At 49.0% G+C, this 26,064-nt stretch overlaps 1 protein-coding gene across 1 annotated transcript in view; it reads left to right on the top strand.

The window, feature by feature from the left end:
* Positions 1-14,848: 14,848 nt before the first annotated feature.
* LOC144098930 (uncharacterized) overlaps positions 14,849-26,064 on the top strand; it is a 114,788-nt gene continuing 103,572 nt past the window's right edge. The window contains exon 1 of the mRNA XM_077631900.1: positions 14,849-16,342. Coding sequence (XP_077488026.1) covers positions 16,316-16,342 — 27 coding nt within the window. The 5' untranslated portion in view covers positions 14,849-16,315. The remainder of the gene's footprint in view (positions 16,343-26,064) is intronic.

Raw genomic sequence — 26,064 nt, forward strand, 5'->3', positions numbered from 1 at the left:
GTGAACAATTCAAGGCGCCGGGGATTTTATTCACGCGTACCCATCACCTGCGGCAGCTACACCGCTATACCGCTTATGCCGCTCATGAGACTGTCATCCACTGCACAGATCGCGCGATGACAGTCAGTGGTCGAGTGGCGGCCATGGCCGTTTCTAGAAATTATCGAGGTGGAAGAGAGGCGCCACTGTACATTCAGTTTCTTGAGGAGCACTATAGGCACTTCGGGAAAGTATGGCTTGACTAATGTTTTCGCGAAAATGTGGGCTCGGCTCCACAATGACAGCTGCGCCGTAGTTAGATCCTGCAGATATTAATGCAATATGCGACAAAATCCAGCAACAGCTTTCCTGGAGTGATGCGTTCTTGAATTAAATGTCTGAGCTTACCAGAATTATCCCACTGTGCGTAGATTAATGTTCTGATCGTTATTTCTTTTCTTCATAGTTTATTTGACATACTTTGAGGGTAATTCGAGGTCGAGGGAGAGACCTTTGTCCTGCAGTAGACGTAGTTATGATGATGATCATCATCGTGGTGGTGGTGCTGCTGCTGATGGTGTGGGGGCGATGATAATGATGCTGACAACAATTTGGCCTTGCCGTATTTTTAAATAGCGAAAACACTTTTAGGACGTGGTATCAGGGGAGAAAACTTCACATTTTTATAGAGCCGAATTCACACTTTCTTCCAAGCACTAGCCACAACAAAGCAAAACTCACATTTCCCGATATTCCTGCGGGGTATGTGCAAACTATCGCAGCGAAAACTTTCCTTCCAAACGACTGCTAATGACTCTATACTATACCACGGCCAGCACCGCTGAAGCAGCCGAACTTCGTTTCATGAATGTACAGAGAGAGAGAGAGGGAGAGAGAGAGAGAGAAAGAGAAGAAATAACCGCGGAGAGGGCAGAGCCGGAATTCTGGGTTCTTGCGCAGGGGAGGCGAGTTCTTATTTCATGCTTGGCGCCCGAAGCGAAAGCGAAAGTGCACTCAAGAACGGCACGCTTACGTAAACCTCCCGTAAAAACGCCGCGTAACAAAGGCCACTGAGGACGGAGAGAGAGAAAAAACACGGGAAGAGAAAGGCCGGTAAAAAAAAAAAACGAGCCGGCGAGCAAGAGGGAAAAGACAAAGCCTGTAATCGGCGGCCGAGTCGGCACACGAACACTTTTTTCCAGACAGTTCGGTGCAGCGTCAAGAAAGCTACTCGGCGTGTCAAAGCACACGCCGCGCTCAACTGCCAATCAATTATGCATTGTTCAGGACTCGTCGAACTGCTCATTGGCAGCTTTTTTCTACAACCCCTCCATCTGTATTGTTAGATGGGAAATAGATAGACTGATTATTGATTGATTGATTGATTGATTGATTGATTGATTGATTGATTGATTGAGACAATGCTCCGCTACGGCATGTTGAATTAGAGACCGATCAATAATTTACGAATTTTAGGTGCTAAAGAAATAAGTACGCCGCATAGTGATGGGTTCTGGATTAATTTCGATAACTGCGTACTCAGACGTTATTTGCATTTTTCCAATACATCAATATGCGGCTTTTGAAGCCAAGATTGAACCCTCGACCCCGATCTCTGCTGCCGAACGCAACAGCCGCCTAGTTACCGCGGCACCGTATTAGCTGTTGTACGCTAGCGAGGTTTACCCGGCGGTAAAAAAAAAAAAAAGAAGCCGTAACATCAACGTAGAGTATGGCCGGTATACGACGTAAGAATAAAAAAAAGGAAAGAAGCTTAGAAAGGAATACTGAAATCCATACGCGGAACACGGGCCGCAGCGCCGTAGGCGAACAGAGCGAGGGCTAACCCAAACAAACGACTGCGTCCCAGTTCTTTGCGTATTTGTTTTTTTCTTCGCCTGCTTTTCTCTAGTTTTTCACAAGTGCGGTGGCATTCGAACCGAATCTCGTAACGAGGGAGAGAGAGAAAGAGAGAAGGAAGAAAGGAACGAGTCCACGCAGCTCACCCGGATGTTACGAGCTCGGCCGAAGACAATCGCTTTCTTATCGCCTTATCAGCTCTCCGCGCGAAATTTTAGGGGACTCGCAGGTAAAAGCTCACTGGGCTTTCTCGGAGGTGTATTATTACTGCGCAGGCTTCAGCAGCGCCACTGCCTTCGGAAGAAGAAGAGGGCTGGCAAGCAGTGAAAGGATAATAAACACGGTGGGGCCGCTCGTTGCTTTCGCTAGGCCGCTCTTGTGACGCCATAGCGCGCGCGTCGTATACGTTGCGCGTGGCGCCGGTGAGCAAAAGCGTGCCGCGGAAGAAAAATGGCTGGTAGGTTTCACAACGCTTTTTACGCCGTCTCCTTTCGCGCTTTATTTCTCTTTTCGCGCTTTCTTAGAGTTCATTTGTCGCAACTGACCGGACTTTTATTGTATTTCTCAGCTTTTTTGTTTGCCTTAAGAAGGCAGACAGTCTACGTCCGTCGTGAGCTGAAGGGCTAACGTAAAGTATATTGCACGTTTCGAATTCAGGTTAATTTCCGCGCGCAGTGTAAGTGTCCCTACCACGCACAGCGTTTGTACTCGCACGTGATACACATCATAAACAAAGTAAAGCAAAAAAAATTGACAATACGATTACGATAGCCGGTAATGCGAAGTTTGAGCGCAGCTGTTCGTGCATTTTAGTTTCGCCACCATTCGGAATATTCCAGTGGAATCCACCTTAACTTCCAGCTGCCCATTCCACCGCTTTCGCCGTGGCAGGGGCTGTTTCGCTCCGCTACTACCTGGCACCCGTTAGGTGACAGGTGGCCTGTCACCTGTCAGGTGGCATGTTACACCGGTCACGCCAACGCGTAGTGGCAGGTGGCGTGTCACGTTCCTAGCCACCCTCCGAGACCTTCCCGTGGCACCCACTCGGTGGCGCCTCGCTCTGCTATACTTAAACAACCGGTTCTAAAACGAAACTATAGACGGAAAGCAGTGATTGGTCGGTCATGCAGCGCGTTTACTTAGCTATTAGTTCCTTGGGGAAAAACGCTGGTTCGTGAGCTGACGCCAAAGGCATATTAAACGTTCGACAGACGTAGTTCCGTGCATCGCTCACAGCTCACGGTTGTCTATTGCATTTCGCCTACATCTAAGTGCCGCCCCTGCGCCTAGGACTACATCTCGCTATAGCGCGTGTTCAGCAGCTGAATTCCATAAATACTGAGCAACAACGGTGGGTCACACGTCATTATGCGCCTGTTCACTCCAGAGTCACGGAGTAAATCATTGAGAGCTCGAGAGAAATCGGCTTACAAGAACTTAAAACTCCCATATGGGATATTTTTTCACTGAAGACGTTCACGTAATACGACTTAGAGTCCCAGACCGGAGGCACTCTTTCCGCAGCTGTCACACAAACGAATGACACGACCGCGTTCGTCACCGTCCCGGCATGCCAGGCGTACGCGGGTAAGACTGCGCCACCAAGCCCACGCTGTCCCCTTGGCCTTATAGCAGCGGGCCTTGCATAGTAAGCAAACTCGTTCTGAGGCAGCCGCAGTGACGTTTCGGAATGCGGCTGAGCTTCCGATGAGCGATTACCGCGCGGTCGTCTTCCGCTGGCCTTCCGCCATTCCTTCGAAGAATGAGGCAAGGGGCCTGCACAAGTGCTCGACGAGACACCGTATGTGGCAAAGTGATACCCAGCATTTCTGGACAAAAGCATTTTTGAGCGAGAAACCGTCTATGAACGCAATTTTTCATATAATGTAAGACTTCACTATAACAAGCATTATATCCGCAAATCACCTGACGGCATCTTGTATTTCTTTTTCTATTCACGCTTTTGCTATCGTCAAAAGCGTTCCCCATTGGTTTTCTATGGCGGTCGTAAATGTTCGATGCGCGATTGCTGGAAACACTTTGAAAGAAAGATTTTGCTAGATATCAAAATAATAGACCATTACGTTCGATATTTTAATAGCAGTGCCTAACAATTTTTTAATTTTCAAAATTTTTGCCCGAGAAAGCTGGACTTGAGTAGGTTTGGGACGTGCTGTTTTCTTTTGATAAATCTTTTGACTACATGAATATCCTCTCTTGTTTAAATATCTTGCGACACAACTCGTGAGTCGCCTCAGCCTTTGTGAGACATAGCATGAAAGAAGAAATTTATCAGTGCACAAGGAGCCATCTTCAGGCTTTTAGTTACATTACTGCGGAAAACGCCCATAAATTTCTAGAGATATCAGCGACGGATATCTCGAAGCAGGCACTATGGTGGTGATTGCTCATATGTGAGCATGTATTGAGCGCATGAACGGCTCCAGTAGCGCATTTGGAACATATACACTCAAGCAATAACTATGAAGGTACTCGTTCATCTTTCTTCGTTATGAATAAACCAAGCAATTGATCAATTAATAAATTTATTTTGTTTTCGAGCGGGAGAAGTTGGTCCTAGTTTTGTTCTCAAGCATGATGGCAAACTATACAGAAGTTCGGAATGTGCACGACTGTTGCATAGGCAAGCGAACAGCACGAGCGCTTGCGCGCGCGCGCACACACACACACACACACACACACACACACACACACACACACACACACACACACACACACACACACACACACACACACACACACACACACACACACACACACACACACACACACACACACACACACACACACACACACACACACACACACACACACACACACACACACACGCACGCACGCACGCACGCACACAAAAACACGAGCGCGTGTACGCATTTCACAAGCGGTAATGGGGCATCGAAGCATTTTACCTGAAGCACTACTCGAGCAAACTCTATTGAAGAGAACCTCATTTCAGAAATCGAATTGCAATTTAAAAGGATCAAAATATTCTTCGTCCAAACGGCTTTATAAAATTTATTTCTTGAAATATTTTCTGTGTAGCAGTCATCAGCCATCTCTTGTGGGCTATAAAAATTCCTTTCTTTCTTTTTTATGCCATTTATTTTTTTTTGTCCACCACACCAACTGGCAGATCCCGGTGACAGCGGTGGCGGGGTGTCGCTTGAGCTAATTACGACTAACAAATTAATCAAATAGGTACATAATCTTATTATCTCGGGCTATGTTTCGTCGCGTCTGCTGTGATCAGATGGATACGCTTATTTCTTTTTTAGAGCCTGGTGATTTCCGCTCGAAGTCGCCACTGATTTAGCAACTCTTTATTCGGCATATTTGTCGGAATTAACGGGCGGTGAGGGGCGGATATATTATCCGTCTCATGAAGGCATGTGCCAAAGCGTTGAAATAATTTGCCACTTCCAGCAAATCAGGCGCCAAATTATCAGAGCTGTCCAAGCCATATAGAACTGTCCTTGAGTATAGCCAACATATTCACATCGCATCGACGCCGGGCTATCACGTCTGCTGAAAGAATGGGCGCTGGCCAATGGCGAAACGTTCTTACGTGCGACCAGCTTGCATATTTCGCTCCCCTGGTGTGCTAGCCAGGCAAATTGTGAGACGGAGCATAGAGCCCGCCAACAGAGCTTGCAACTAGAGCGCGCAAAGGACACGCAGAGCAAAACGGTTACGCATGACTGGCTGATGACTGCGTGCGACGCCCATAGTGCGCCCGACGTGCCCCTGGATACCGCCTAGCGCGCTATAGCAGCTCCGATCGAAGATGGAAAGCCTCAGGTGGGGGAGAGATAGGGAAAATGCGCCGTTAACGCGTATGGCGTATGCAATTCATATTTCAAGTCAGACTGCGGCTGCGTAATTGCAGTGAATGAATAATCTACATCCTGGCACGGGCAAATTAATATTCAAGGTTTCTCCTTCGTCACACACACACACACACACACACACACACACACACACACACACACACACACACACACACACACACACACACACACACACGCACACACGAACACACACACACACACACACACACACACACACACACACACACACACACACACACACACACACACACACACACACACACACACACACACACACACACACACACACACACATATATATATATATATATATATATATATATATATATATATATATATATATATATATATATATATATATATATATATATATATATATATATATATATATATATATATATATATATAGTTTATGGGGGTTTAACGTCCCAAAGCGACTAAGGCTATGAGACCACCTGGGGCAAATGAAATGAGGTTCTCGTTTGACAAACAGTCACGTAACCAAGGTGCACAGAGAAATGTTTCTAATTTTTTTTATGTTTAGTGCCAATGAATTAGTTTAAAGAAAATTACTTATAAAGGAGCAGAAAAAACAACTATGCCGCCGGTGGGATCCGAACCCACGACCTCCGAATATCGCGTCCGGTGCTTTACCAACTGAGCTACGGTGACGGCTGTCCAATCTGCTGCTTTCGTGGGTATTTATGTTTATTGCGTGTAAGCGAACCTTGAGAGTATTCACCAGCGCCACCCTCGCCTATAGCGGTGGACGTAGCACGTCCTGTGATACCGCGAGTGGGACGTAGAACGTCATCTAATGGCGAGGGCGGAAACTGTGCGAGAACCCTCTTATGCTACCTATGACATCAAGACTGCTATTAGCTTAACGAGGGACTCGGTTCTGGCAGTCGGTTCTGGCACTATGTGGTCGCCTTATGCAACGCCGACCCGGGATTTTCTGCATTAGGAAGGTAATCATATTTGTTAAAGCGCAGATTGTCCGCAAAGGCAAAATTTACGAGGTACGGTAAAACGAACTGTCGAAGCGCACCCATTGTGCAGAATTCTAAAGGAAGAAAAACGTAATTAATCGCATCCGATCGAGCCACAGAAGCCATAGTAAAGTCGCTTAGTCATTTAACAGGTACAGCAGACTTATGAGAAGGACGCAGGGTGCAAAACGGCGACCAATGGCGCTTGTAGAAGAAAGGCAGATTTCTGCAGTTGCCACCGGAAAGCCGAGGCCAAGTATCCCTGCAGGAGGAAGGAAGAAGATAAGCCTCTTTAAAGGGAAGGCGGACGTTTTCACCAGCGTGATCAACTATAGCATTACCATATAGAGCAGTTGGCGCTTATTTAATCCCCGACGTACTGCTCTGCAGGGCAGGGGGAAGGGAAGGGTGAACAGGAATCAGGAGGAAAATAAGTGAAAAGTGAGCAGAAAAGAGTGAAAAGTTAACTAAATGTTATCTTGAAATTTGGTTACATGGTTTTATGGGGTTTAGTATAAACATTCAAATATTGATGCAAAAAGAGTTCAGAGTTTTGTAGCGAAAGCTACATTCGCCACGAACACACAGTTTCGCCGTGCCCGCATTCCCACCGTGGTCGCACCGCACCACGTGACCAACCACGTGACCTCGCAATCAAGATTAACCAAGGCTAACCAAGCTATGCCTTAGCTTTCGCTACGTATATGCCAGCATAGCCGAGCTAAGCCACTGCCAATTTTATGTTTGGTTACGAGGAAAGGAAAGGCGCCGTAACCGTCTCACTCTCGGCAGATAATCTAAAAGAATATAGGCCTCTATCGATTGGATAGGGCATTTTAACGATAAAGTGACCACTCGCATCCAAAACGGAGCTTTTATAAGATTAAAAAAGACAAAAAAGTCCAGGTTTCGCCATCGCCCGCCAATATCGGGACTAAACTGCGTGCGTCGACACTGAATTTCAGAAGCGGATCTCAGAGGCTATGTTGCACTGCCATTCACTCTAAAACGGGGGCGACCAGTCCTTCTCGGTGTGACGTCACGAATTTGCATCAAATGGCGGCAAAATTTCATTGTTCAATTTGAATTGTTCAATTCAATTTCCATGGTCTTTGTTTGCTTCAGGAAAAACACTAACGTACCGAAAAGGAGACACATAAAAAATTTTTGTTGAGAAAAATAAAGTTGAATGTAGCTGTCCTCAGCGCCTCATTAACCACGCTGTGAGGGAACGGGACGAAGGAGGGAAGGAAAGAAGGAAGAGAGAAAGAAACGCCGTAGTAAAGGACGTAATATTAATTGCAACCAATACGTCAGAATGCCCTCCAAGGTTTCAAACCATTCACGGTTTTCACATTACAAAAAGAACAAGTCCAAAATGTGTGTCTCGGTCAAGTGCTTCGTAAAACTACCCACAGAGTCCTCAGAGAGCCCGCATATAGCCGAGGCGCACATATATATTCCTGACTTAACCGGGCTTCTCCTTTCGTGTCTGGTTACGCCTAGTTTTCCTTAGTGTGCCTGAACATCATCCTCGCTCCGCGTTATAGCCGTGAGCTCTCTGCCCTACAACCGAAGGGCGCTCCATAGCCTTATTGCCGTAAGGCATTCTCAAAGACAGTCTTCGGCCGTGCGAACGAGGCGACGGCTAGCGTGAGAAGTCGATCCCTCGTCCGCCCATCACGCGACACGACGTGACGGAAGGCAAACGCGGGCATGCTCTTCGGCGTGCATGGACCCGCGGCGCACGCAGTCTTCCGTGCCTGGTCGTGCAAGAACAGACCGCGCAGACGCGGATGGGTGAAAACGGTGTGGCCCTTCCGCTGCGGTCGTACTCGAGCAGGTGTTGCCACCGCACGCGGGTCAGCGGCTCCTATACGAGTGTGTGTGAGCGGTCGAGCTTCTTAGGCAGCGAGAGCACGCACGCACATGAGTGGCTCTGGCCTCAAAACGCAGTGGCGAGAGTTGACCGTAGACGCGGAACACGTCGAAACGCGATCAGTTGCGCGGTGAGACAGAGGACGGTTGGCCGAGAAGGGCGGAGTGTATTTGGCCAGGCCGTTCAAGGATGAGGCGGAGTGGAAGGCGAAAGTGAGCATCTGCAGCACTATGGCATCGTGTCCGGGCAGACTGCCTAACGCAAAATAAAACGAATTGTCGAGGTTTCGTGCCGGCGAGCAAGTTTGCGCTCTCACAACTCTTAGCGACAGGGAAGATGGGTGAGACGATGGAACCGTGTATGATGCATCGACATCCGTTGAGAGCGTAAACTGTCTCTCCGGGCTTGTTGTCCAGGCAGGCATGGGGAGACAGGGTATAGGAGTGGTGAAATGTCGACGCGAGAATATGTACGAGGCGCTAGGAGGTTCTAACGTAGCAGGCAGTATAAAAGCAAAAAGAACACTTCGCAAAGCAATCCGTACGTGTCACGAGGCGTAGCGCTCCTGCAACTTCGAGTTAGAGGCAAGAAAAGGCATATTCCGGCCAAGTATGCGATGACAGCGTCACTCGTTGTAAGCCAGATCATTCTGAACATGCTGCTCCTGCAGATATTCGCCCTAACAATCAACTTGATGCTTCTATACATGCATAGTTTCGCGTTTTTTTAACCTTCTTTTAAGCCTCTCAAAAAGCAAGCAGCCGTTGTGAAATCGGTTATGATCGAAACACGCGACCACTGGTTATTCTATGTGGCTAGTGGTCATCGTTGAGCCATTCTAGCTACGCAAGTTCGTCGAATACGTCGGTTCGGACAGAATCCACAAGGTGAATGTAAAGTTGACGCCGAGAATGTATAGGTATATAGGGCAGTTCAAAATGTGAAGCAGAGAAGCGCACAACCCTGAGACAATGCAGACGACGCAAAAAAGATAACCATATAATATCCGCGATTTCTGGTCACCTGTCTGCGCTTTATTTATTCATTTATTTATTATTTCCGGCGCTCGGAGGAAAAAGAGCGCTCGCAGGAAAACTGCAGTAGAAGCGGGAGAAAGCGTTCTACGGGGCAAAAACCATTTATGAACGAGGAAACACAGAGAAGCGCGCCGAGTGAACGAACACGCGATTCTTTGCAGAGCTTTCCCATGCGGAGCGTGCGTATTGGCATCATTAGAAGCCATCGGAAAGCAATAAATCAGACGGAGTCGGGCGATGCCAAACAGCGTGGCTGGAAAGCACGCCAGGGGCAATTGCTTCTACTGCGCTACAGATCAGTCCGGGGTCTAAGTGAGGAGAGGCCGTAGGCTTTGTCCTGCACTACAGAGGACTAAAAGCACAGTGAACTCTAATCAGCACTGTTCTGAGGTGAGCACTATGTACACCGTCTCGCTGAAGTAAGTCATATATTGTCTCAAAGCTATACTAAGAGCCTGCACCAGCTGACTATAGGGGCCGATTGCGAAAAGTTGATTGCTCCCGAGAATGGTTTGTTGCGGTTCGGTGACTCTCCTATAATATATCGTGCCATTGTTGTTAAACGTCTTTTTATCCTCAGAAAAAAAAAAGGAAAGATCTGTGTCTCTTGCTTGTTGCATAAGCCGGGCATTATTGAAGACGGAAGAGAATACGGACATGCAGCGGTTTGCATGGGTTGAGGTCGGTACTCCGCGGATAGAGCACCCTTCCTGGGCCGTCATTCGCCGTGTCGAGTTTTATAGTCGGATACAACTCAAGAACGAAGCGGCTTTACCCCGTCGGAGGACCCCCTTCCAGCCAATAGCGTCGGCCGATTCTCAAGACACTGCTTCCATGACAAGGCAGGGAGTGGTAGATGAAAGGGGATAGTCCCCTCCCTCCACTGTCGCGCCGCTCCCTGCATTGTCACGCTAGCAGGGTCATGAAAATCATTTTGCACTTAGGTTAAAACGTTCTCGGGACTTGGATGAATGTGGTTTGGAACACTTAATTAGCGCTCAGATTCCAACTAATCTTTCACTTTGTATTCAAATTTAAAAGAAGTGAAACAGGTCGTGCGTCCTCGTTGCAATCACTTAGGGAAAAAGTGTAAAGTTTGCTTCTCGCTCATATTTTGGGAGTGATCACTTAACGAATGCTAATAAAACGTTCACCACAACCAAAAATCTCGAGCGTAATGTACAAGCCGAGACAATCTCAAAGAAATTCTTTCGACTTCTACAATATGGACTACCTAGCGGGCCAGCATTAGTACAATATCGACGCCACAAAACTGTGCGAGGCCGGTATATATTGCACCTTTACGGCTGCGCACAGTTACGCACCCAATAAGTTGAAGGGGCCCGGCGATTACTTCGTTATAGCCGTAGCTTCGTCATCGCCCGTGTTGTCCGAGCTTCCGAGGGGAATCGCCATTTATTCGTTATATCCAATATTTCATTATAAAGCGTTTCGTTATAACGAGGTTCGACTATCGCACATACCTTCGCAAGCGATCGCGGAATTCGTAAGGGCAAGCACTATATAGCTTTGCCCTGTCGCCTCGAGGTTTTGTCTTTCCTGCGCATGATTACACGTCCCCAACGCCATCCTCGTTACATACACATTCAAAACCGAAAGGAGTAAAAAGGGAGTATAAGGTGCCCTCTAGCGCGCGCACCCTTTTATAAAAGGGTGCGTGCTAGAAGACAGCCTACTTATTTTTTACTCCCATATAGGCTTATTGGTGTTTAGAGTGTATATGGCGCTCGTTTTCAGCCAGACAAGGCGCATAAAGCCCATGCATGGCGTCTGCCCGTGGCCGTGCTGCGGGGTAGCCGTCGCCGTGGTGGTGGTTCGGGGAGCGTGTGCACGCGGTCGCCGAGCCACGCCGGTGGAACCGGTCCGATAATCCGCGCGTCGATTCCTTTGCTGCGCCACCCAACTAAGCAGCAGCAGCAGCGGAGGCACTGCCCGCGCATTCGGCGATCATTCGCACGGCCTCCAACGGCGTGGGGCGAAGCCCCTTCCGTATCCGTCTCCTCGGGCGACATGGGGCGTTGCGAGGTCTGAGACAATTCGTCCAGCTCCGGAATGCGGGGCAGAGTGCCGGCAGCCGTACACGTTTACTGCTGCGTGCTGTACATTGATGAAGTTAACGCTCAAGCAGGCCGAGCGCTTTTAAGCGTGGCTTAGGATGCATAAATCAAGAGAGGATAAGAATACGCGTGCGTTGCAGTAACAGAGCGGATATTGAGCCAGTGGTCGGTAGAGGGCCAGGCGGGGATAGGGTGACCCTGGCTGGCGCAGGCCATGACTGAGTGAAGATAATTAGAAAGACACCCTTTCCCGGCCGTAGTCACAACTTGAATGTAGGCGATGAAGATAATGACAAATATGCAGAAGGATGACCATCTTTGCCTGAGGTCATCATCATCATCATTATCGCGATCTTTGAGGTAATACAGACAAGTTGCTATGTCAAACCTTAACGCACATTAGTGGCCGATTTTTCGTAAAAATGAAGCAGGTGGTTTATAATTTCTTGCTCGTGATTAAAGGTACACCATTATTACGTGACCAAGACGTATTTATTTCGCTTTGCCAGAACAGGATTGCCGGTAGCAAACCCCTGCTTCTTTGCCAGCTGGCTTAATGTACCCTGATTTTCTTCTTTATCATCAAGCCTACACCGCTTTCATTACTGCATCTGTACCATCATGGCTTCAGATTGCATTGAATCTAAAAATTCCGGGATTCATGATGGTAACTCAGTTTTGAATTCCGGGAAAAGATAAACGGAGAGGCGGGGGGAGGGGGGTGGTATATTTATTTACAGCCGGATGATAACTGGTCTGTTTGCCAAATTCCCAAAGAGCGTGGGGATTGTTACTGTTCGAAATTTTCGAATAGCAAATCGAATATCCTCGTATTCGATTCGCTGTACGAATCAAATAATGGATCTTCAAAATTATCAGAAATTATTGAATATATTCTCAAGTTTTTGAAAAGTTTTCAAATAATTGGCGCGCCACCCGCAAAATGTACGCCGTAGTTTTCTTCGACGACTGTTTCAAAAACAGGGCGCACCCCGGCCCCGCAAAGCGTACTGCCGCGATCGGTCGGCGCTGGATGGAGGATTCAGCGCCTCCTCGTGGTCCATTCGTGTGACCGCGTTGATGGTGCGATAGTGGTGAGATAAATAACCTTGACGATTGGTAGGAGCTGCATGGTTCATGCAGGTTTATTAAACTCTGCCTTGAAGCCCGATCTCGGAGGAAATGGCTTATAGACCTCTCGTCTAGAACTGATATGTGCCGATAGTTTGTTAGCTGTCGGCATCAGTAGCAAAGGTTGATTTTTTCTATGCGTATCGCATGACGGTCACAGATTATTATACTGATTTCATGTTGCGTCGCCCCTAGGGGAGATCCGTGCTGCGTCTTGAGACAACTGTCCCTGTAACTGCATGGGCTATTGCGTCGCTGCTAGCAATTCGCTTTTTCGCACAAATATACATTTCGTATGAATATTCGCACAAGTAGCGAGATCACAAGAACTGGAAGGGACACTTAAGCTTTGCCTTAAGGTTATGACGAGGTAGTGTTAACGGGTTTAATGCCGATATATGCGGAATTGGTCATTATCTACATTCATAGGTCGCTAGGAGTGCTCATACCGCACCTGGCGCAGAGGTGCAGCGGTTAAGCGATGCGCCACTGGCCCGGCAGGTCACTGTTTCTGACGCAGCCATTGGTGGGGCTTGTGAGACTCAGGCTGCTCGCCTCGAGCAACCAATAATTAATCTAGCTGCCGCCTGCCGCGGTGGGCAGTTTGCTCACAATCAGCTGGGCAGGTTGCCACGGTGACCAGGTTGTGATGACGTCACAAGGTCACGTGACCTAGGTGTCGGGTGCTTTTTCACTCACAACGCCGCCAACGAAGCCTGATTTTCCGCAGAACGGAAGCCTTAAAGCTATCACGTTAATGTGCGATTCGTACTCGGTTCGCTTCTTTCAATTCATTCCTCCTATAGTTTAAGCTTGCAGCCAGAACGCGTACATCAACAGTGCCATGGACCGCAGAATTCAAAGAGGGGTAGCTCCCGAGTAATAATGAGTCATTCAGTTGAGCCCAGTTTTTAGCCACAGCGGATCGCTTTCCGCATGAAGCACTGCATGGGGTCCAGGCAGGCGCGTAGCCAGAATTTTTTTCGGGTGGGGCCCAAGGAAACTTTTCCTACAGAGCCGTGGAGGAGGGTGTCGATTTTTGGTGGGGGAGAATTAACCCTGGCCGCTTTGGTTCTATGTACCTGTATCCAGGAGGTGATGCCAGGAAGCGTAAAAAACGAGGGCGACTTCCGTTTTCTCTTCTGCTTTCTTTTTGTTTGCTATGTGCGAAGTTAAGGCTTACCTGAAATTGAGTGTTTCATGCGCTATCCGGCTGCGCACGAACAGTATCTCGGCTCACGCATTGTAAATATGCGTGCTGCTTTGATTTCCTTTACAACGAGCAAAACCGTCGCGACAGACCTCCAGTTGTCAACACAAACATCGAGGAGAAACTTAATACCTTCTCTTCAATCTGCTCGCCTTTTAGCCACTTGTCTTATATTTATTTGCAAGTGCACAATTCTTTTTCATTTCCCTCTTACGCACAATGGTGGCTCAGCCATTATAGCGTTCAACTGCTGAGTACAAGTTCGTGGGAATTCGGTCACATTAGGGGCAGTCGAATTTTAATCAGGCTACATACAAATTAAAAGTCTCGTGTACTGAGTCTTTGGTGTCCTTGAAGGAACTTCAGGTGTTTGAAATTTCTCTGTAGCCTTCCGCTGTGACGTGCCGCAGAGCTCAGAGTATAGTCTTGAGGTTCTGAAGCAAGGCACTGTGTGCCGAGGTGCCCAGGTGCCGATGAATTTTGGTGTCATTGAGGTCAGGTGCCAATGAGTGCAAGCACCGAGGCGCTCAGGTGCTCAAGTGCCGAGGTACCCAGGTATTGAAGTTCTGAAGTGGTGTGGGACGTAAGAACACTTTAGCCAATTGAAGCATCTTCTCCAGTTCCGCGCTCCTCCTGTAAAGGAAGGTACATCCAGCAAGCAGCGAAGAAGGCGAAATCGTGCGAGCACAGCCACCATCCCCGGTGCGATCAGCGTGCGGGCGCATGGGTGAGCACGCAGCGGGCCCCCCTCTCACCGGCGGGGCGCGCCGACGGCGTCGGATGCCGTCACCTGGCCAAGGTTGGCCTGGGCGGTCGGGCGAGGCCTCCGGGGCTGCCTCGGACAAGGCGCCTTCTCCTCTCCCGGCGAAGCCAGGAAGGTGGACTCCCTCGCCTCGGAGCAGGAAGACTCGGAGCAGCAGCGGCCAGGCAGGAACAGCCGCTCCCCGCTCGGACCGGACCGGGCAGGACTCGCCCTCACATCGCGCTAGAAGAGCGCGCGCGCGCGGCTGCCGACACGCTCGTTGCCGCCGCTTCCGCCGCCGCCACTTTCGCCGCTTCCCCGCAAGGCTCCAAGACACAGTGGACCGCGCCGTGCTCACCGGCGCGGCTGCTTCTCTGCGCTTACTCGTTGGGTCCCCTCGCCAGCAGAGCTGCAGGACGGCTGTTCCCAGAGGAAGCTCCTGAGGACGGGAATCGCCATCCCGCCGGTGGGGCTGTCCCCAGGATTTTCTTTTTTATACTGGAAGAACGAACTGAACCTGACGGAAGAGCTGCTTGAAGCAGGCCTACCTGTGGCACCTTTTACTTTTTTTTCTCGTCACTACCACCAAGACAACTGTCTCTCCTGAGCCTTGCTCCTGGTCTGAGAAAGGCCACAGCAATTGCCTGAAAGTCCAGGACCGGCAGGACACTTCGCAGCTGCGAGGCCGTTGGCCGCTCCAAACGTCCATCGTTTGGAATAGTCCTCACCTGGACCTTCGTGCTTGTGGACATTCGTCCTGCTGCGAAAGTCATTCGTTTGTCTTGTGGAGTGCGTTGTGTCTGCTGCACATATTCGGTGGTGTAGGCTCCAGCTGTGCGCCAACCTCGAGCAAGCGCCGACCTGTAAACTTCACGCTTCTGAAACCTCTCTCTCTGCCCCCGTGTCCTGGTGTCGTGATGTACTGAGGGCTGCACGCTTTGTGTTTAAGAAACGTTTTCTTTTGATAACTGACGACGCTGAGTCTTCTTTCTTTTTTCTCTGCTAGTTGTACGTTTCAATACTTCTGTCCGTGGCACAGACTTCCAGACAAGCCTATACCGCTATCCGCTGTAGCCAAGTTCTACACTTTGACGTCGCCCTGCAAGAACTTTTTGTGACCGCATTGTGTTAGTACCGGAAGACGGTTCCTGGGGTGCTTCCAAGTAACCTGCCTTTAATAGCTCATGAAGGGCTTGAAGACCAAACTATTGTGCCCGTGAACTTTTTATTATCTTGTTTTACTTCGCTGCCACGAAGCCTCGCCTTCTTTTCACCTAGCAGCGTTGAGTGTGGATTTTCTACGTTTTCGGTTGACTCGGTGCGCGCCTTTAATATTTGCTTTTCGTGTACGTGTCAAGAATAAGCTGCGTTTACACGTCACGTGTTTTCCACTCACACTCCTGGTCCTGTGTGCCGATTTCTGCGAGGTCTGAATGTGTCCACGCGCTCCTGATCGTTCTTGAGAATGGGGAGTTGATGCGTCTGGTCGAAGACGTCTGTCACCGTCATGGATTACTGCTGAGGAATAACGTATCAACATGAGGACGGAACCAGACATCGAAAAGGTGAGCCAATTTTTTTTTATTTCTTTCAGTACCTAATATGTCAGTATAAAAGTTCTTCGATATCCCCCGTACAAAAAAAAATAAAATGAGTAAAGAAATACCTACATGACTCACAAGCTATGAGGTCTCGTTAGAATGCGACAGCCCATAAGTTATAGAGCCTTTCTACTATAGAACTTAATTTTGTGTTGTCTATTTGCAAGTGCGTTCCAAGTCGAACACACAGTTTGTCACCAAGCGCTCAACACATCAACTGAAAAATGTAGGAGCCGATCCGCCACGTGCTATATATGTCTCTGTGCTACTTAACACGAGGTCCCGCGTTCGTATATGGGGCCGCGGCGGCAGCATTTTGATGCAAGTGATACCTAAATACGCTCTTGTATCGAGACTTTGGTGCACGTTAAAGAACTCTCCAGTGATCAAATTATTCCGCACATTTCCACTACACGCCTTATCCGCTTTATATATTGCACTGCCTATATCGCGTGACACGTTAAAATTCAATATTTTTAATTTAAACTTTGGATACGATGCAAAATTAAATGCATAAAATGTTTCATTTTTTCTGGGCAACTATACATAAAGACAAAGCCAATGACTCATCAGTGTTGATTCGTGCGAGCCAGTGTGCAATGCGTGCTTCGTCAAAGCGCCATGCCCAGTTATTAGTAATAACTTGTTCACGAGGAAAGGAAAGACACAGGAGCTGTATCACACAGGATGGGCACCTCAACCATGCCAGGGAAGGATTAAAGAAGAGTGAAAGGGTTGTGGAGGGCTGCGGGTTAATTTCACGAGCATACGGGATTATGCGACACGCATCGACATTTCCGCCGAACACGGGTGCCTTTCGCGTTTCGGCTCCATCAAAATGTGGCCGCTGCGGTCGTAAATCAGTATCGCAATTCTTGCTCAGTAGCAGAACACTTTAGCTGCTCAGCCTCCGCAGCTGTGCAGCAGGTTCCCTTCACTCGTGCCATGGCAGCGCCTTAACAGCCTTCAGTGATCGCCGATCTGGAATAGCCCTGTGATTTTTGAAGACGATGTGTCTAACGAGTGGCGGAAACTTTCAGTAACATGCACCGCTCATGAGTCGTTTATGCCAAGTGGGAATATACTTGCGAAGACCACGCACTTATGGGCAGGAAGTCTCCAGCGACGACGACCTACACCGCACGTCGCCTGTACACGCGCTGGCTGCCGCAGATCTCTCTTCGCTTATGTAATAATCGACAGCGAAAGCAGCCGCTTTCCGGACTCGACAGCGCTTTCCGCATTCGTGACGGGAACGTTTCCTAGTCCCGCACGAGGAACGTCGTCGCGGCCACTGTGCACGGCCACAGACGACGAGGCATGTCGATCGCTGCGCCTGGATTCCATTTCTTGAGTTTGTGTTCTTGTTTTGTGGTTGTTTGCTTGTTTTTGTTCTTTATTTATAACCCCCCCCCCCCCCCTCCGCCGGATGAGGGCTGGGAGCGAGGATTTTTCGCGTGCTGGACGCTCGCGAGGGGGAATTCGTTTAGATGACCGCGACAGGCACAACAACCTGTCACACAAGCAGCCGAACAAGGCTTACCTTGCAGTACAGGGAGCGCCTGGTTGATCAGGAACAGGTCCACATACAAGGTGCATCACACTTAGCGGGAACAGTTGAGCGCGAGGTTCTGAGGCTCACGTAGCTGGCGCACTGTCACAGTTTCTGGACCGCGTCATACGGTGTGCACACAACGTGTGGGCGAAGCGCCCGCGGCTGATGCTGACAGAGACGCAAGTGCTTTCCACGCTGTGCCTCTTAGAGATGAATAACGGAGGCCGTCGTTTTGACATGCTTATGCTTTTAGTTGCACAATTAGTGATTAGACTGAAGTCATTTAAGGCTGTTTCACGCTATACTCGCTACGTTGGTGCAACCCAAGCCTTTGCTGCACCAGATCAGCACGGCTTCTCCCACCGTAACGCTGTCGAGCGGGCAACGTTCAGCTCATTTCCTATATTTCTCTTTTTCTAATCGCGTCTTTCATTCACTGTTTACTGTTATTTTAGTATTAATTGCTCTTCTAAGTGCTCACTTCGCTGATCTACAGTTCCCCTATTTTTGTTCCATTACGCATCGCTGTCGCGTACCTTTATCACTTTTTGTGAATTTCGATATCTTACTATCTGAACTTACCATTTTTTGTCTGCTTTGCTGCACTTTTACTATGCTTTTGATTTCTAGCCAATTTTACACAAACTTCTGTATTTGACTCCCCTTAGACAATGCCTCTCTTGAGGCCTTTAAGGTATGCGTAAATAAATAAATAAATAAATAAATAAATAAATAATACTTGTTTTCTGGGTCGGCATATTTTTGCAGAAGTGAACGTTGATATATGTCGCGAAACTGATTTTACTACGGACGACCCGATGGAAACAAACAAATATGCAAGCTTTTCGTATGTAGCAGCTATTCCACAGCGCCGTGTGACACATGGAACACTGCGAAAGTAGAGATGAGCAGCTTCCTGGCTTAAAGGGGTTGATTTTTCGCGAAAGACAGTACTGGTGGGAGGCGTGGGTAATGGAGTAAAAAAAGGTACAATAAATTTGATTTAATTTCACTTGATGTGACATCTGACTTCGTCGTGGACCCCGATTTCAAATCAAGAGCGTCACACAAGTGATTCGTTTGCTCACCCAGCTGTTGCGGTCAGCGCGTCGCACACGAAAGCGCTACCCGTCTAATTCCTCGAGTGTGCGGTTTGGTCGTCGAAGGTAACGACACCAGCGAAGATAAAACAAACAGCAAACGGTACAGTAAAGTTGTTGGTCCGCTTGCGTTATCTGCCTTGCACCCGGAGTGCCCACCGCCAGAGACGGTTGGTTGATTTGACTGACTGAAGGCTTTCTTCGCACCAGGGGTGCTCCGTGAGAGACGTTTTTGCGACGAATTAGGACGCTGGTATTAAGGGAGTGCGACTTGAAGTTTTATGTACAAAAAATTACATTATATACGAGTTGATTCACCAGAGACAATTTAAAGCGGCAAAAAGGATTAAAAAAAAAGGTGGAACTGGCTAACGCTAGGGGAGACCCCAACTCGGCATAGCCGAAGATGCATTACATCTGACCGTAGCCAAGAACGATTTTCCAGGGCTCCGCGCCCTGGTTTTGACGACCTAAAGGCCCGACCCACATTCGGTAGCGTCCAATCATATTAAACTATTAACATAATTGGTTAACAAACTGCATGGCACACCTTCCAGTTTCTCAACATTCAAAACCCTCTCCCTAAAATACGCAACACGAAAAGAACCTCAAAGTTGCTTTAAGTAAATGGCATTGAGGGAACGGGCCCTCAAAATGATTGGCCAACTTGGTTTACGTGCCTCGCCCCATACTTCCACAGTATTACTCCAACTCTCTCCCTTACAAAGTAAAAAGAGAAACGCGAAAATACATAAAAAACACCCTCACGTGTTGCAGGCTCCCTGGGAACTCGTGACCCTGGTTGTTCCCAGCGTTAGGGCAATTATCGATTTCACCGGAGCCACCACCACCGCGGGTAACAAACTACTCGTCTTCGCGACAACTGTTGACAGACGTCCCCAAAAATTGCGAAGTGGCGCCAACCATGTCGACCCGCCGCGGTTGCTCAGTGGTTAGCGCGCTCGGCTACTGACCCGGAGTTCCCGGGTTCGAACCCGACCGCGGCGGCTGCGTTTTTATGGAGGAAAAACGCTAAGGCGCCCGTGTGCTGTGCGATGTCAGTACACGTTAAAGATCCCCAAGTGGTCGAAATCATTCCGGAGCCGTCCGCTACGGCACCTCTTTCTTCCTTTTCTCCTTCACTCCCTCCTTTATCCCTTCCCTTACGGCGTGGTTCAGGTGTCCAACGATATACGCGACAGATACTGCGCCACTTCCTTTCCCCAAAAACCAATTATTATTATTATTATTATTATTATTATTATTATTATTATTATTATTTTATTATCATCATCATCAACCATGTCGTTGCTGCCTTTGAACGTGCGGCAGCTGTCCCTTTTGTCCGGCTGTGTTTCGTTAAGCCGGCCCGTTCCCCCCCAAACTGTTAGCATACAGCGTCCTTGCGCGTCGGAGTCACCGCGGCGTCTGCTAGTCGCGCCTGCACCTGACCGTACGCTACGCTTAATTGCTCCCGGTCAAGCGCGAGCGTCCGGACCCGTCTCGCTCGGCGGTGATGACCATTCAAACCTAGACAGCCTTTGTCAGGTGGGGGGGTGTCACTGTCCGGGGATTAACGAGGAGAAACCGCCGCTTCGCTAGGGTCCTTAGAAGTATTTTTAGGGACCCTAATTCGCAGCGCCGAGCCATCAACAAAAGCACGGATGGTTCCCACAAAGCCGCGGGCATCCACAGGTCCCTTACAGGTACCGTTGAAGAGAGAAAATAAAAACGCTAAATGTGGACAATTGTGGTGTCTTATTGACGCCGGCAACTTGCGCGAAAGGCAGCGTACCCGGGAAATCTTTTACATATAGTACAGAGCGCACCAGCCCGCCCTTATCTGTTGTGTGGTATTTTGAAGATCCAGTCATAGTCACGGGATAAGTCGAATATCAACGTTTAAATATTTACGTTATCGCGCGCTCTCCGGCAACTCCCGGATCAGTAGCCGAGTGCGCTAACCACTGAGCCACCGCGGCAAGGCTTTGTTTTTTCATACGAAGAAGAGTTTAGAAACAGTGCACGGGAGGTGATGTGACTTTCGAAATAGCATTTGTGCATAACAGCTACCTGGTGGCACGAACACGTTTTTATTACAGTGATATAGAGGCGCTGCGGCCGGAACAACCGACCCAGTGCCTGTAGGCTGTAACAATGGCCACAGGCATTAGAGACCTTTAGAATAGGATGACACTAGGGGTTAGGGGCATAGGGGAATAGCGGGGGCCGGTGCACAAGCGCGGGACAAGAGCGCCCCCCCCCCCCCCCCTCCGCTTATTGTCCTGCTCCTCCGCACAGCCACCCCCGCCCCCTCCCCCCAGCTATTCCCCTATGCCCCAAACCGATAGCATCACTCTATTATGAAAATCTCTATTGTGCCTGTAGGATTACCCACAATGCGGGACTCATATTCCATCGTACTGGTTACGCGGCCCCCCGATTTTGAGTGAAACAGATTTCATGGAGTACCTGTAGATATACATACTCACTGTACAGACTACAGACTTTTGCTATGCGATCTGAGGGAATTTTTATGAAACTGCTTCAAAGAGAGAAATGAGTAGAACGTAGTGGAAGGGAGTATCGCAAGGCTTCATGTCCTGTCCGTTCGCCCGTACCTCCCCGCCAATTAGTCTGCGACCATTCTTAAGCGGCGGACCAACCTTGGCCCCACTTACAGCAGCCGTCAAGTGGCGTGTATACAGCAACGGAACCAGCCCTCGTTTAGTGGAATACCAAATAACTGTCCTCTCTAAACGCGCACGCACCGTCGTACAAGTTTGGGCCGCCCGACAGTCAGTTTTGTCTCGAGAGAAAGCAGAAACCTTGGCCAGTCAAGCGAGCCGCCTAATGAGCTGTCAACTACTTCCTCTTTTCTTCATTCGTTTCTGCTTCCGTCGCTTTCGCACCGGCTGTCACCGTAACACTCTCTCATCTCGCTCTGCGCTTCGTATACCTCTCACAATGCTCGTGCCCACGTGTTAGCGCACGCGATGTTCGCGTCCCCTCATTACGAATAACCTCAATCCGCTCAGAGGCTGCCGCGCCAGCGCTGCAGTCGTAACAGCTGACGACGCTCGTTGCTCGCTTGCGGTGTCGACTCGACTCGCTTTGCTCAGCTGCAATTTATTACAGCTCACCCTCTCTGTACTTTCTCCACCGTTTCTTCCACCCTCCTTCTCTTCATTTTGTCTTTGTTCTTTTTTGTTTAATCTGAATACACAAGCGAAGCCACGCTGGCTGTCAGCATGCGATGGCCCTGGGAAAAGAAAGAATTACTCCCCGCGGCGGTACGTGTGTTTATGTTGTTTGCTTGTCTCGGAACTCTTTTTCGAATTAATTAAAGCACGCTCGCGCAATGAGGTCAAGTTTCTTGAAAGGCGTTGTCCCCGTTTGTGTCTCTGCCGGCCATTTAAAGGCGGCGCGGATGAAAGGACCACACACGCACGGCGCGTCACATTCCGTTTTCAAACACTAATTATATCTGATAGACGCCTGTCCGCGTTCATTATTTATTAGTGGCTGCGTAATTAATACAGCGGTATGAGGTCGTTTAATTGCAATAATGTCATGGCTGGCACTGAAAACGCCCTGAATCACGTTTTCAGTGTCCCAAATAAGCGATTCGAGAGGACATTTGATCATGCGTATATGCTGGTCAGCGAAGCATTTGTGCTGTATATAGACACTTCTTCTTCTGTTGTTGCCAGGAAAGATGAAAAGGAAAGTGCACAGGCCTGCCCACTGGCTCAAGCTGAGCCACATTCGCTACCACGTGCAGAAAGTAGGAGAGTTTAAAGATAGGGTAGAAAGGTAGGATAGAAAAGACGCGCTAAAGACAAGGCCGATCCCGGAGGCAGTGCAATACCGGGCCAACCGGTGGCGGAACTGAAGCAACCTTCAAGCACACCGCCACATTTCCAAAAATATGTTGGGTTCAAATGGGACCCGGATCAGACACGTCAGAAAGTTAAAGCCTTCCTTCTTTCAACCGGGACAACGCATCACTTCATGTTGTAATTGGCTTCACGTCGTAGGGGCGGCGCATGTGGTTCGTGTGCCGTCACCATGTAAGTAGTGATAATAATAATAATAATTGGTTTTGGGGGGAAAGGAAATGGCGCAGTATCTGTCTCGTATATCGTTGGACACCTGAACCGCGCCGTAAGGGAAGGGATAAGAGAGGGAGTGAAAGAAGATAGGAAGAATTAGGTGCCGCAGTGGAGGGCTCCGGAATAATTTCGACCACCTGGGGATCTTTAACGTGCGCTGACATCGCACAGCACACGGGCGCCTTAGCGTTTTTCCTCCATAAAAACGCAGCCGCCGCGGTCGGGTTCGAACCCGGGAACTACGGATCAGTAGCCGTGCGCCCTAACCACTGAGCCACCGCGGCGGGTGTGCAAATTGACAATAAAGCGGAGCGGAACGTGAGGCGAGTGAATCCGCATAATCCGCGATTGCCACGGAAAAAAACAGCCGACGTAAAAACTAAAGCAAGCATGCAGCGGAGCTCCGTCAACTTGGTCGGCACAACTGTGATCACGGCTGGAATCACGAATGGGGAATAAAAGCAGACGAGGACACGTTCATGTTTCTTTAGTAAAACAGCGCGAACAACGTTGGACAAGAACAAGAAGGACACGGGACGAACGCTGACTCTCAACTAAGGTTTTGTTAGCAACACCTGGTGCTTATAAAGGGAGAAACAAACACAGAGTACATCACATGTTACACTAAAAGCGATAAAACATGAGGCAGAGATGCACGCGGCGCTCAAATGCCACCAAGAAAAACTATCTCTTTGTCATTGAGAGTGACTGACGGTTTGCTGACACACTTTGGTTCTTGACTGATATAGTGAGCTTCCATTATTTCGCGCGTGGTTTGATCACAGTGCGTGTACAGCACCTTTGTGCTACGCCACATGGGTGTGCATTTTTTCTCCTTCTTTTTCATTATTTCACACTTTTTACAGTGGCTCACCAAATATGAAAGTTCATTGTTGTTGTCTAGATTATTTCTGTGCTCTTGCAGCCCTTTATTTAAGCACCGTCCTGTCTGCCCAGAAATTGGCTGCGCCAATGGCTCACTGGAAATTAAGAATGGCCCACCAGCGGGCTGCGAAAGAGGCGCACAGGGCTTAGAGCTCAGAAAATTGCTGCAGCAGTGAAAGTGTTAAAAGCGGAGTGCGAGGGTGTACTCGTCGATCCCACGTCACCACGTGCGTGATTCAGTGGATTGCACTTGAGAGATCATGCAACATATACCAAACAACGCAGTTCCCTTTCTATGCTCACTGGAAATATCTTGAGCTCTATATATATGACATCCCTCAAACGTGTAAAGCGCATTTGCGACGCTTCGAGCTCAGCGACGTGCGAAGTACCGTTGAGCAACTGCTAATCACAACTTGCATCCACTGAGAAACGACACCATGAACGTGCCACAGACAAGGACTTCCTGGGGAAGGCGAAAGCGGTAACGCCTTTGTCACTGCACGGGCCAGCCACGTATTCGCGATGCGCGCCCTTGGGAGTGACAGTCAGTGGTGTAGCTTAACGCCGCTTAGTTCAGTGCATACGTAAGCTCGTCTGCGCTTGGTGAGCATATTTAACATTTGGATAGCTTCAGTGCTGTTGCAGCGCCTTGTATAAAGTTTCCGCCTCACAATCAGGTTGGCGGACTCACAGCTCGCGACCAGCTCACAAAGCGTTGGGCTCCCATTCTCTCGTCAGCACACACCTTGGTGACCAAGGCATGTAAGAAGCGTTGAGGCAATAGTTTTTCTTTTAGAGATGTCTTGCCTATGTTAGGAAGAATCTCATTACCCAGCTATTGCATTTACTATAGAATATCTACTACGGCATCGTACATTGTACGTGGGAGACGTTTGGAGGTTTTCACTCTTTTATCTAGAGAGCGTAATCACGTATAGCCAGATTCGATTCTGGCCGCGGCAACGGAGACGAAATGCAAAAACGCCCTTGTACTGTGTTTTAGCTTTTAGCTGACATAACGGTACTTTGCGGTGGTCTAAATTATTCCGGAGCCCTCCACTGCGGCCTCCATGACAGCCCGCACCACTGCTTAAGTACATAAAGATCCACTCAATCGTTAAGTTTTTGGACAAGAGGCCGGGAGTCATATGCATACTTCAGTTGTGGCTGTTAAGATTAAGTTATGTTGACACCCACCAAGGAATTCGTACTATGTGCCTGGCTTATTCGCAGAAAGTGCTACCGCAAAGTATTCCGTTCTTTACTGAAGCGCTAAAAAGGAATCGAAAGGACAATGACATGTATAGAAGAAGTCGATGAAGAGGTAACGATGAGTAACCTAAGACTTCTGAAGCCTTTCGTTTCTCTTACCTCACACCCCTCTCTAGAAGGACGTTTCTTTCCTCGCCGACCTACGACAGTACAGAAGACACTTGAGCGAGACACAAGGTTCGGGTCGAACGAAGCAGCGGCGCGACTCATTCCTGAACGCCCGTCCATCACAGAGCGTCCCTCCCGCGGCACAAGTCAGATTCTCTCCCGCTCCGCTGCTCGCGGCCCTCAGATGTCGGAAGGTCTGGCGTGACGCAAGAGAATTTGCATCCGCCAGAAAGCCTTGCTAAAAAGACGCTTGCGCACGTGCGCGCAGTCAACCTCTCCGTTTACAACCGACACGCTCGCCTTGGAGGGGGCGGGCCTGCGCGCTACAATGTAGGCCGCGCTCACCTGCTGTGCGGGTCCGCGAAACAACGGCAGAAGCGGGAAGACGTGTACGCTGCCCCGCGGCCGTAGCTTTCGCTGTCTTGTTCCCGCCCGAGTTCGCTTTCTCTCGCGAGCTTTCACCCGATTGGAGATAGCCGGGAATGCATGCGGCGCTTTGATTTCGGCTGTTACTGGACTATAGCATGCTCCGTAATCGATTCGGCCTCGCTTCGCCATCTGCTAGCCGTCCTGCCCTTACAGATTTCTTTAGACAGTGTATAGACTGTCCATAGACGTTTGCCTATAAAGTTTGTAGATTTTCTATAG

Source organism: Amblyomma americanum, chromosome 7 (assembly GCF_052857255.1).
Source record: "Amblyomma americanum isolate KBUSLIRL-KWMA chromosome 7, ASM5285725v1, whole genome shotgun sequence".
NCBI classification, from domain to species: Eukaryota; Metazoa; Arthropoda; class Arachnida; order Ixodida; family Ixodidae; genus Amblyomma; species Amblyomma americanum.